The sequence below is a fragment of the Euprymna scolopes genome, chromosome 26 (genome assembly GCF_053919585.1).
Source record: "Euprymna scolopes isolate OS-2025 chromosome 26, ASM5391958v1, whole genome shotgun sequence".
Taxonomy (NCBI): Eukaryota; Metazoa; Mollusca; class Cephalopoda; order Sepiida; family Sepiolidae; genus Euprymna; species Euprymna scolopes.
The window spans coordinates 59880104-59892716 of NC_136507.1; the positions used below are offsets into that span (position 1 = coordinate 59880104).

Sequence of the window (12613 nt, forward strand, 5' to 3'; positions counted from 1 at the left end):
TATTCAGATATTTCCAAAAATGGTTCCCTATCCTTTGACTAGAAATTTATGAAATTGAGTTATCGCCCTTAGACTCTATATATTTGTTTATAAAGATGGCGACTATTTTTCTTGGAGAGTTTTCATTACGGTGCTTCTTCATAAACTCGTTATTCAGTATTTTAATGTTTTTGTTCACCAAAGCATAGTTTAAGCAATAATAAACTGTTTGGTAATTATACCGAAACACATTTCATGCTAAGTAAATTTCTGACCACTCGATATGTAAAAGAAGACTAATTTTGCCAGCTGGTTTATGGAATCCTACCAAAAGACACGTGTGCGGTGTGAATTTCGTCATGCTCAGTGGCGCACGTGACCAGGAATTGTCAATCAAGGGAGATAACTCTAAACATCTCAAAAACGTAATGGCCGTCTGTTTTGTAAAGGTAACGTGAACTTGCATCACCCGAAAGGTTTCTCAACAATTTCTTTCGTTTGCCTCGTAAGTTTCTATTTTCTGTGATCATCTAAGTACCAGCCGTCCATATCTACTCATTATACCTAATCTAGTTTGTTTATTATATATTAAAAGAACAAAAAAAAAAAAAGAACGTAGTTTTTGCATCAAGCATGTCCTTTTTTGCCTAACCTAACAATATTGCTGCTACGCTTCTTTTTCAAATTCTTTCTCAGAAGAATTTCATTCCTTTCGACTTGCAGTTTGAAAATTATATCAAAATTTTAGGACATACCCTGGAGTGAATGTGGTATTGTGGTGACTGAAATATTTCTAGTGAAAAGTAGGATAGACAATTTTAAATATTTGTGACCAAGGATGACCAACGTAACGACACCCATTACTCTCACATTTTTAATTGGCCTTGTGCCTAATTTGTTCGATTTGTCATTTTTTTAAATATTTTGTTCAAGTAAATATTTCTAAATTTTAGATGTTAGAACAAAAGGTAATTCTAAAAGTCGACAGTGTAAACATAATCAGACGATAAAAAGTAATTGTGGCCTGGTAGACCAACACAAAACCTACCTTAAAAAACTAATTTTCAGGATACTGAAAATATACTTTTCCGTTTCATATAGTAATTTAACACGTCGGCCATATTTGTAAAATTTTACTTGGTTTCCACCTTAACATTTTCCTTTAAAATGACGACTTTGAAGGTTTTTGGGTATGCTGAAAACGAATATCGCATTTAAATTTTCAGCAAATAAGTACTTTTATGGATATTAATCAATGTAATTTTTATTACCCATTGTTGTATGCGCAAATAAATAAATAAAAAAGATTAACTCTTCATTATCTTGAAAATTCATTAAGTTGTTTTTGTTTTGACAATGACCGCCGCATTACATTATTACATGAAACCTGCGAAAAAGTATATTTTCAGTATTGTGAAAATAGTTGCCAACCTTTAGGGACTGCCAAAATTCACCACAGAATTACTCCACCCTATATGTAACACGATGTAACTTTATTATAAATTAATATTATCAGTATAACTTTTGTACCATTTAAAAGAAGGGCAAAATAAACCAGTAATAATTAAAAAAAATTTTTTCATCGAACGAAACTAATGAAATTGCGAGACGAAAATCGTGTTTACATAATTTGGCGTTTTAAAATAACGTTCCCATGTAGTAGACATCCCGAACGTGAAAACATACCCATGTTTAATAAATCTAGTAAAAATCAACTAATGGTCAGATTTTCGTGAAATTTTCGATACTTATCCATTTTAGAATGAAATTGCATATAATATGCAGTTTCCATAAAATATATGAGGGGAAATATTTTTTTAGTGCGTATTCCCCTCCATATTTATTTTTTCGAAATTCGAACAAAATATATTTAAATCTATCGAAATTTCTATTTATTATGAAACATAAGAGTTCAAATAAGTAAAAAAAGTATTTATTTTTTAAAAGCTTACACATATTGAACAAAAATTTACCTTAAAGTTGCAATTAAAAATTGATATAATTTTAATATTGTTTTTTTTTTTAAATAGCGTTTTTTCAAATTAATATATACTATAATAAGTTGAATTGCCAAGAAAAAGAAACTTCGTAAACATTAATTAATTTTTAAAAGATTAAAACGATTAAAATTCCATTATTTCAAAATGTTCCGCTACAACATAGATTTTTAATTAATTGTGCTTAATTTTTTTTTTTTTTTTAATATTAAGTTTTCATATAAACATGACTTTTGTCATCTATTTTATCGCCAGGTTAAAACCGATTTGAAAATATTATTGCACAAATATTAAGCATTTTGTAGTCCCCCCCCTCATATTTTGTTTGTCTCTTTTTACCGAACAAAATATGAAACCCCGTAGGTAACCAAATGAACATTCAGTAAAACCGTATTTCATATTTAATATACAAATGTTTATAATATTATTAATCATTAAACTGTGTAAATCCTAAAACCTAACAAAATTATAACAAAGATTAATTATTAATTGCAGTTTGAAGAAGATAAACAAAGGTTTTAAAAAATCATTAAGTCGCTTCTGCTTTTCCATAGTTCGTATAGTTAACACGAGTCTGACGTCACGGGAATATTCACTCCGTTTTTCACATTGTTTTGGGGATACCTACTGACCTTAGTTTTAAATACGATATTCGCTTTTAGCACACCTGAAAACTCCTAGAAAACAAGTTTTTTTAAGGTAGGTTTTGTGTTGGTCTACCAGGCCATAATTACCATCTTTTATTCAATCAAGTAAATGTGTCGAATAGTGAAAAAGCTCCTCTTCTCATGTTAAGAATAGCTTTCTAGATAACATTATTTCAGCACGGTATCTTAACTGCACAAGAACCAATATATATATATATAAAATCAGGAATCATTTCGAGTTAAAATCTATTTTCAGTATTACGCATGTTTGAAATGTGTCAATATGCTACAAGAATCATGGTTTTTACAAAATGGTGTCTTACAAGATGCCACCATGTTTTGTTTTCGTATCATTAATATGAAGTCAATGTTGATAATGGTGGGTCCAATGTTGAAACATAGACAGCATGGCCCAAAAAGAAAAAGTTCACCGAGAATTTACAAACATGGAATCGTTCTCTAAGGAAATGAAACAAAACTTCCTTTTTTTAAATCATTGCTTTTTTTTTTTTTTTTTTTGATAATAATTGCTGCTAAATATTTGAACTTTTTGGTTTGTTGGATTCTCGTCTTGTTTTTTATTTTTTTACTAGCGGGGGTATCCGGCGTTGCCCGGGTGTTTGGAGGTGTGTGTGTAGGTAAGTATGAGGATCGAACCCGAACCGTTGAGGCAAAGTTGTAAATTAAAGTGTGAAAAAAAAAAAAAAAACGTGCGACATTAACCATTGCCCCACCGCGAGATGCTAACAGAAACTTAAATTACTTAAATTAGCAGGTGCACGTTTTAATGACTTAAAGAGGTCAACTTTTGACTGCGGGGTAGCATTTCATTTAGTGCGGGAATGCTTTTTCTTTTTTTCCCCCAAGACGTTGGGGGTAGGGGGAAACATAGGAAAAGGCCTAACCTACTGCGGCGAGCAAAAACTGTTGAATATTTATCTTCGAGCAAATTAAATAGACAGGCGAGCTCCGTTGTTAAATCTGAGATATTACGATTTACATATGATATAAACTTTTAAGAAGTTGTGAACCGACCGACCGCTTGCTTCTCTGAAAAAAGCCTTTCTTGGACATGCACAAAAAGCGAACATACATTTTCGCTTTTATATATATATATATATATAGATAGATGTTATTCTATGTATTTCTGTCAGTATCTTCATTTTCACTTTTTTTTTTTTTCTTAACAACAAAAAACTTTTTATTTATTTTTTTTGATAATAATTGCATTGTAATATGTAAATTTCAAACCTCACATGCCCTAGAATGAAATAAATAAAAATAAGTGCTACAAAATATTTGAAAACAACAACAAATAAATGCAAATAAAGTTCAAACGAGTTTATTAACAATAGGCGGAACATAGCATTTTACCAAATTTATTTTGTTTTACTTTCTCTGTCCACATGATTTCCGCCAGGTATGACATGAACAAAGTCTGTGATGTGCCATATTGTCGCCTTAGTTTTCTCTTCGCCCTCATCCATGTGTTCTCAATTAACCGAGTGTTAATAGTGGAATCATTGGAATCCACAAAGTTATGTTCGTGCACAATGACGTCACGACTGTATATCCCAAAATCAATCTTGGATATACCTGCATAGGCCCGCTACCCATCACTAATAATTCTGGTCCCCTGTAGTATCCATTCTACTATTAAAGTGATGAGGGTTTCTGCCTTTCTGTCTGGAACCTTTTTTAAAATGCATTGACCGGACTTGTATTCAACCACGCCAAACACCCAGTGGCTGGGTCTTCTTGCTCCTTGGTGGTACTTTCTTTGGAAAAATTTGCTTTTGTCGATTTCCATCTCTTTTGGGTAGCCATCCTAAGTAATTCCCCCAATTCAATGGAATTTAGTTCTATGAATTGATGACATGGTGCCAACTTGATAGGTCCTGAACTGTCACCTAGGCTTCAATCTCTGTCCCATCGATGAAATGTTGCCTCCCTCTGCCTGTTCTACAAGTATTTTTATGGTGGATTCTCTGACGAAATACAAACCCTTGTACACCCTTGATGTAAATACCCCTGACAAACCCGACAAGCAGCAAAGTTCCACCTCTACACAGTAGAGATCCCTAGATGTAAGAAAGCCTTCTATTTTAATAGTTTCTTCCCCAGAACTGCTAGACTTTGGAACTCCCTTCCGGTTTCCTGCTTTTCGAACTGTACTGACATGCAGAAGTTCAAATGTAATGGGAACAGACATTTTGCTGCTCAACTCCCTACATAGTATCCCTGCAACTTATGTCTCTGATAGTAGCCCCCTACATCAAAGTGGCACTGTGCCTTGTTTGGGGTGAAAATGGGATAAAAAATTTTTTTTTTTTTTTTTTTTTTTTTTAAATGTTTCACGGAGAAAATAGCAAAAATCTCCAGTCTCTTTTGAAATTAGCCGTTGTGGAAAACACATACTCTACCTGTAAATTATTGAAATAATTGTTTGTATGCTTACTGTTTAAAAAAAAAAGAGCGCTTCTGTATTGAATGATGAAATCCATCTTTTCGACAAGACCATTTCTATCCATCACTGAAATGCGAATTACGTTGTAATGAGCATGGCGAGTTACATCCGTTGCACATCCTTGAATTGGCTTATTAACTGACATTTGGCAACCCATTGAAGAAATTCGAAATTGTCAGTCAACTTCTGACAAATTTGTAAGAGTGTTATTTTTTCATTCCGTATGAATTCATTGTCATATACATCATTTACGAAAGTTATTTGACGGCATTGAAAGAACCGTTAGGGTAAGTGTTGTGGTTACACACGGATAAAAAGTATGTATGTGTGCTGCTTTAATAAGTGTTCTCGCTCGTTATAAGTGGTTGTTAGGGTTAGGGATTATTTTCGTATTTCGGTAGGGGTAAGGTTAGGAATTAGTTCCGTCGTTTGGTAGGGTTAAAATAAAAAAACAAAAAAATATTTTAAAAAATAACTTTTTAAAAATTTGTTACGAATATAAGTTGCTAATGTTGCGACAGAAAATTAACCTCTTGACTGAACATGCATTTCTAAAGGGGAAAAATGTTAAAAGCGTCAGGAACTGCTCTATTTAATAAAGTCTCAAAAAATGATTGAACATTCTTTTTTTAGGTATTTATTAGTATAGGCACCAAACCGAAAAAGTGATAATAAAAAAACTTAGCAAACGCAAGATTTTGGTACCAAATTCTTTGAACTGTGTTTTTTTTTTTTAAGGAGGGGGGGGGCAAAGATAGCGCTATTTATTGGGTTTGGAGGTCCACCAACAAACAAAATGAAGCTGTTTCGTTTCATTTCGATAATAATTAATGGAAAAAAAATATGAAATGTTTCGTTTTGTTTCGTATTTTCATTTATGGTTTGATGTTTTGCTGTCTTAATTCAAATTCCAGACAGACTATTTCATTAGGCTGAAGCACACACATGGTAACATTTCAGTCAACATTACCAATCTCTTATAATAAAATAAATATTGTAGTTTTTAACTCCATGTTGACATTCTTTTATATATATATATATATAAAGTCTGAAAAGAAAGTTCTTGATAACAACGTAATGATTAAAAAAAAAACAAACTAAGTCTGAAGAAAAAAGTCTGTCGTGTCCCCCTTTTTTTTTTTTTTTTTTTTTTAAAACAAAAATAACCATTAAAACCAATTTAGGACACTAAAACCAAGACTATTTCTTTACAATCAAGAACTTTTAGTTTTTCACGTTTTTTTTTTTTTTTTTTTAAGATAACGCTGATGCAAAAATCAAGACTATTTGTTTGCAAAATGCATTTCATTTAATTTTTCCCGCGGTCTCATTTTACATATGTAACATTGTCTGGGAACCAACACGTGGCCTCAGTTGCAAAAGAGATCACGAATAGAAAAGAATTTCAACTCAGTTTTTTTTTTTTTTTTTTTTTTTTGTGCAACAACATTTATTTCCTCATTCTCTCATTACCGCTGTAATGTCCCTTGACGTGATCGTCTTAAATTTCATCCACGCTTTTAACATAGTCTTGGATGTTATCTTCATCTCTAACATGATCTCCTTTTTAAAGTTTTTATTTTTCCCTACTGGTGATGTCATTTCGCATACATTTGCATACGCACATCCATATATGTTACAGATATACACAAGTCACATAACATTTTGGTGGCCATGTTGTCGATGCATTGACATAAGACCTACAATTGTCAACATTGCCAAAATTAATTCCAAGATTATAATAAAATAAGACACTACATAAATTATTTTAATGAAAAATTGATTTAATTCATAAGCATTTTGAAGTTATCAATTCATTTACAGGTTGGAACGATAAAATTGTCACCCTAGAAAAGATGACATGATTCCATTTCCGTTTGATGAAAACCGTTTTTCTTTTTTTTTTTTTTGTTGCAGACCATCTGCTAGTTGGCCAGTTTTGTACAAATCCCCAGAGCGATAGGAGCCTTCTATTATGTCTGAAAGTGACACAATGTTCAATGAGTGAGATGGAAGATGCAACTCATGCTCTCTACAGATCCAAGTTATGACAACAGGACCATTGCCAGCACCCTCAAAGTTCAAATCCGGACAGTTCAATGCTTGAAGGCACAACTCAATGAAGTTTCCAGAAACGGTTGTAGCCCTTGATGAATTTCAAGTGAGACCACACCATGCCACCTCACATCTTCAAAATCAGCTTGAAAGTCAACATCAAAGTATACCTGGATGTGCTGAAGAGTGTACTGGTGTAATCAGGTGGCAGCTGGCAGACCCTTGGTGTGGCAGCAGGACTCTGTGCTGGCCCATATGTCCAAAGGGACCCAGGCTTGGCTTCAGAAGGAGTGCTGCGATTTTGTTCCCTTCTCTCACTGGCCCTACTCCTCCCCCGACCTGAACCTGCTGGATTACTTTATTTGGTCATATGTCGAGAACATCACCAACATGACCTCCCACAACACTAAAGCCAGCCTGATCACTGCCACCCACTAAATATTCCTCAAGTTCCTGCCGGCGCTTATGGAAAAGGCATGCTCCCAGTTCTGAACCCGTATCAAGACAGTGATTGAGGCTGAAGGCGGCTACATTGAATAGATGTCAGCTCAACTACATAATCAAGTTACTTGAATTGATTTTTTTTAATAAATTTTGAAATAAAGCTGTAGTGTTGTTTTCTTTAGGGCGACAATTTTATCGTTCCACCTTGTATATTGGTTTCTATGATTTTTTTTTTTTTTTTTTTTTTTTTTTTTACAAAGGCATCACCACATTATCAAGGCCCAGAGGCCACTCAAGGATAAGGGTTAAAGAGTGTACAGTAGAAATTGGTCAATATAGTAATCATTAGTAATGAAAATTTGGTAAATTTAATAACTTATATGGAACGGCTCATCAAGAACTTATTTACTTTAGACTTGAACACAACCATATTGTAGTCAGCCGGAAAGCAGGAAAACGGAAGACAATTCCACAGGCGTGCAGTTCTAAGAAAGAAGCTTTGTTCATGGAATCTACGTTTAGGTTTATTATTAAATATTTCTTTTTGTTTAACCTTTGGAGTTATTATTTGGACTGTGCTAATCTCCAGAAGACTGTCACCTAGAACTGATTATTACAGCAAAACGAGCAAATTGATTTTATTTTGACATATAAAAACTGTCAACAATATAAAATTAGTAAATAGTTTAACACTCAACTCGACATTTCAGATTTCAAATTGATGACGGCTAAAGTAAGGCTGATGTTTCTTGTCAAAATGGCCAGGTTTAACTCCAAAATATGATTTGATATTGAATGAAGAAAAACAGACTTTTCAATTTGCACTTAAATGGTTGAATTCATAATTTCAGATCTATAATAAATCGTGAAAACATATACAGCAGCATTAACAAATCAATTGCTGGGTAAGGTATGTCTAGAAGAAATGGTGGAAGAGTGCAGAAAATAAGGTAAACCTTTGAGAAGATAGCATGAATTTATATGTTCCTGAACTAGCAGACCAATCAAATGAGCTAAACAAAATTATAAGAGACAGAAGGTCTTAGAGACATGTTCTGTAGTAGAAGCAGAAGACGTTTGCTAAACAGTACATCTGCATGCTTAATCGTTTATAATAGAGTAGCAGAAGCTGTGGAAATTCCACAGCTTAATCCTTCATCTTTTGTATATTGCTGCTGTGCTTAAAAAATATTTCCATTCTATGAATGTCTGGTGCTAATACAGACCTCCTCTCCCCCTTATTTTCCCTGAAACATACTTATCTAAGTATTCTGGTTAATGTAGTTATAGAATATATCTGGTTCTAAAATCCTTTGTAACAGTTTGTGACATATTTCCATTCTATAGATGTCTGGCATGAACCCACAATATTATAGCATTATCTTTGCACAGTACAGAGATGAGGTTTGTTCAATAAATAATGCCCTATATATGTATTATATATGTATGACCCATTTCTCACAGAAGTAGAGCAACGAAACGTGGCACAGTTATTAATCTTTGTTTACATAGGAATCACCCGCAGTTACATATTTCTCCCATCATTTAATGCAGCTTTGGAGACCATTTTTATAGAACACTCTAGGTTGGTCCTCCAACCATGGCACAACAAGATCATATAATGAAGCATCATCATATCGTGTTATCAAAAGTTCAAATACAAAAACCGGATCACTGCATGACACTCAACAGGCTCCATTTCATACCTAACTCTGTTCGAACACCTGTAAATCATAAAACATAAGTAGCTTATAGCTGTAATTTGCTATATAATCCATAGAGATATAAATCATTGCTCATGCAAAATTTCAGCTAGAGCAGATAATTGGAAGTGGGTCAGGGGCATTACTTATTGAACGCCCATTGTACTAGACTTTGATCCTAGCCTGACGACCAAAAAAGTGTATTTCAGTTTAATTTTCATGTTCAACACAACAGCAACATCAGATGAAATAAAAAAAAAAAAATGAATATTTTCCATTGCATCATTGGTGATCCTATCTTTTAAAAAAAAGAGTAGAGAGTAAATATGTAGGCATGAATATGAAATCGGCTTAATAAATTGTCAGTTGAATAATGATGAATACTACGAGAGGATTGAAAATCTCTACATACCACTCAATCGAAACATTGGACCTAGAAAAAAACAAATGCACGACATGTAGTATAATGTAGGAATTTTTGTCAATAATGGACAATCTACCAAGATTTTCTTTGTTGACAGAAACGGCTGTTCAACTGTCACACATAAGTAGGTGGCTCATTGGATAGTGATGTCTAGTTGTAAAAGCGATGTTAGTGGCGGTGTAGAAACTGAAGAATATGTTTCTTACTAATTTTTTTTTATTAAAACCAAAAGCCACTCGAGGATAAGTGTCAGTGAAATGGAATAATTGTCAGTTTAAAGATGAAGAATATTATGAGAGTATTGAAAATAATGGAATAAACTAAGTTTGATAAATTATGTTAATAAGAAGTATTTGTTGACATAGGATTTGACGATGACCATGTTGTATAATCTATATATTAATACGATAGCATGTGTGTTATTTTCTGTGTCATGCTTACATTTGGGTCGTTAAATTGTTATGTATTTCCATTTCTTGTAATAAGTAATTTTACCAAGAATTCTTCATAAGTTTTGGTTTCGATTATAGCTGAAGGAACTCAAGTGATATCTATCTCTATATATATTTTTTTCATACGTTTTTATTTTGGTTTCGATTCAAGCTAATGCACCCAAGTCATATGGATATTTTTTATTTTTGAAATCACAACTTCATAATATATAAAAATCGATAGAGCATTTACTCTATAATAATATATACAAAATCTGCAAGAATTCAAATATCATATTTAAGCATACTTTACAACCAGTCTTTGCCGGGTGTTCATGCTAGCTTAGATAAATACTTTTGCAGTTTTAAGAAAAAAGCTACAAGAATCTCAGAGCGTCTCCTTTTACACTGAACATCTACAGAATGCCAACATCAATATATTACATATGAATCAGTCTCCTGTGAAATTTCCAAAGGTACCACTAGTAATATATAAATATAAGAACATGCAATTATACAGATGTAGCATGATGTGAGAAGTTCTTTGATCACCACAGTTTGTCTGTTGTCCTCTTCAGTGACAGAAACAGCTGTTCGTTTCCCTAATATGTAAATAGTTGGCTTAATGGGTAATGATGTCTAGTTTTAAAAGTGGTTGTAGCGATGATGTAGCAACCCAAGTAATTTTTTTTTTTTACTAATTATTTGTCAAAACCAAAAGCCACTCAAGGATAAGTCAATGTAATAGAATAATTATTAGTTGAAAGGTAAAGAATTTTATAAGAGTATTGAAAATAATGAATTGAATGAACAAAATTTGAGTCAAAAAGTATTGATCTGTTATAAAATTAACAAATTTAAATTTCCTTTTTTCTTTTTCTTTGTCCAGTTCAGTCTACTGTTGCTCCTGGTGGTTGCAAAATGGATGGACGCAGGAACCGAGGCTCTCTTTTAATTCTTCTCTTTCTTTTTGACCACCTGATGAAGCTTGGTGGCTGGACGCATGTCCCTCCGATCACCCTGCTCACTACGCTGGTCAATGTGGGCATTCACTACGAAGATTACTTCCTCCCAAAGCCGATATTCCCTTCGATAGAAAATGCATGCATAAGTGTCTACCATTGTTGGACTCATAAGCAGTGGCAGCGGATTCTCTACGGAGCGTTCTGCCATTTCAACGATATGCATCTTTATTATAATATGGTCTCATTCCTTTCGAAAGGTTTCATCCTTGAGCGACAATTGACAAGTGAATTCTTTGCATTCATGTTGGTTGTGTTTACCTTCTTGTCAGGTGCCATCTTGGTCGGTTGTAATATTCTTTTAACAGCCATCACTGGAAATACCCATTATGAACTCACCTGTGCCATTGGATTCTCAGGTAAATCTAAAACATTCCTATTATCTCCTGTGAATAAATTTTATTGTTACTATTACATCTTTATTTTCATTTTTATCTTTGTCATCATCTTCATTTCTCTCATTGTCTTCATCTTTATCTTTGTCTTTGTCTTCATCATCTTCGTTGTCGTCTTCATCTTCGTCATTGTCTTTGTCTTCATCTTCGTCATTGTCTTCATCTTTGTTGTCGTCTTCATCATCTTCATATTAATCATTCTCATTGTTATGTTCGTCTTTATTATTTTCATCTTCATCTTCATTATTGTCGATTAATGTAACATCCAGCTAGGCTTTTTTATGTATCCGCCATCTCTCAAATCCTTCCTTATCACTTCCTCTCGTGTTTTCCATGGCTTCCCTTTGTCAACCGACCCTGCTACCTCAACTGTTCCACATCTGCTAACCCAAGTACTCTAATCCATGTGAGCAAACCAACAAAGTCTCCAGTTCTGCACACATCTCCCTATATTGTCCAGATTTAAGCTTCTTCTGAGATCATCATATCTAAGTTTGTCTTTAAAACTCCCAGTTCACCTCCATTGTATTCTTGTATCATTTCTATCCATGCAACACATATCCTCAACTCTGACTTACAAGATTTCACTTTCATACATCATCACATTGTTCGCTATATGACATGCTATATAGACTTTTCCTTTAGTTACAATCTCAATAAAAGGCAGATAAGTTGAAATAGTTGTAAAACTAGCTGCACCTACTCAGCATTGCTTACAAGTTTTTACATTCAAGAGGTTAATGTAGTTTACTTGAAGCATTGTTTAGTGTGTATATAAAGAAAATTTTAATTTATAGAAGACAATACAAAGAGGTGTAATGGATAGATATAAACTGAAGCAAATTAAAATAGTGGAATAAGCTATGCAGATTCACCTTTATTAATACATATGTGTATCTATGTCTCTCTCTCTCTCTCTGTCTCTCTCTCTCTCTCTCTCTATATATATATATATATATGTGTGTGTGTGTGTGTTATTAATATTTTACATGCATTGTGTTCTTATGGCCAGGTGGAAAATCCTTATTGTTATATTTCAAGAAATATTT

At 33.3% G+C, this 12613-nt stretch overlaps 1 protein-coding gene across 1 annotated transcript in view; it reads left to right on the top strand.

The window, feature by feature from the left end:
• The first annotated feature begins 349 nt into the window (after nt 1-349).
• LOC145248097 (rhomboid-related protein 4-like) overlaps nt 350-12613 on the top strand; it is a 31960-nt gene continuing 19696 nt past the window's right edge. Inside the window, exons 1-2 of the mRNA XM_080109886.1 lie at nt 350-484; nt 11037-11528. Coding sequence (XP_079966012.1) covers nt 11069-11528 — 460 coding nt within the window. The 5' untranslated portion in view covers nt 350-484; nt 11037-11068. The remainder of the gene's footprint in view (nt 485-11036; nt 11529-12613) is intronic.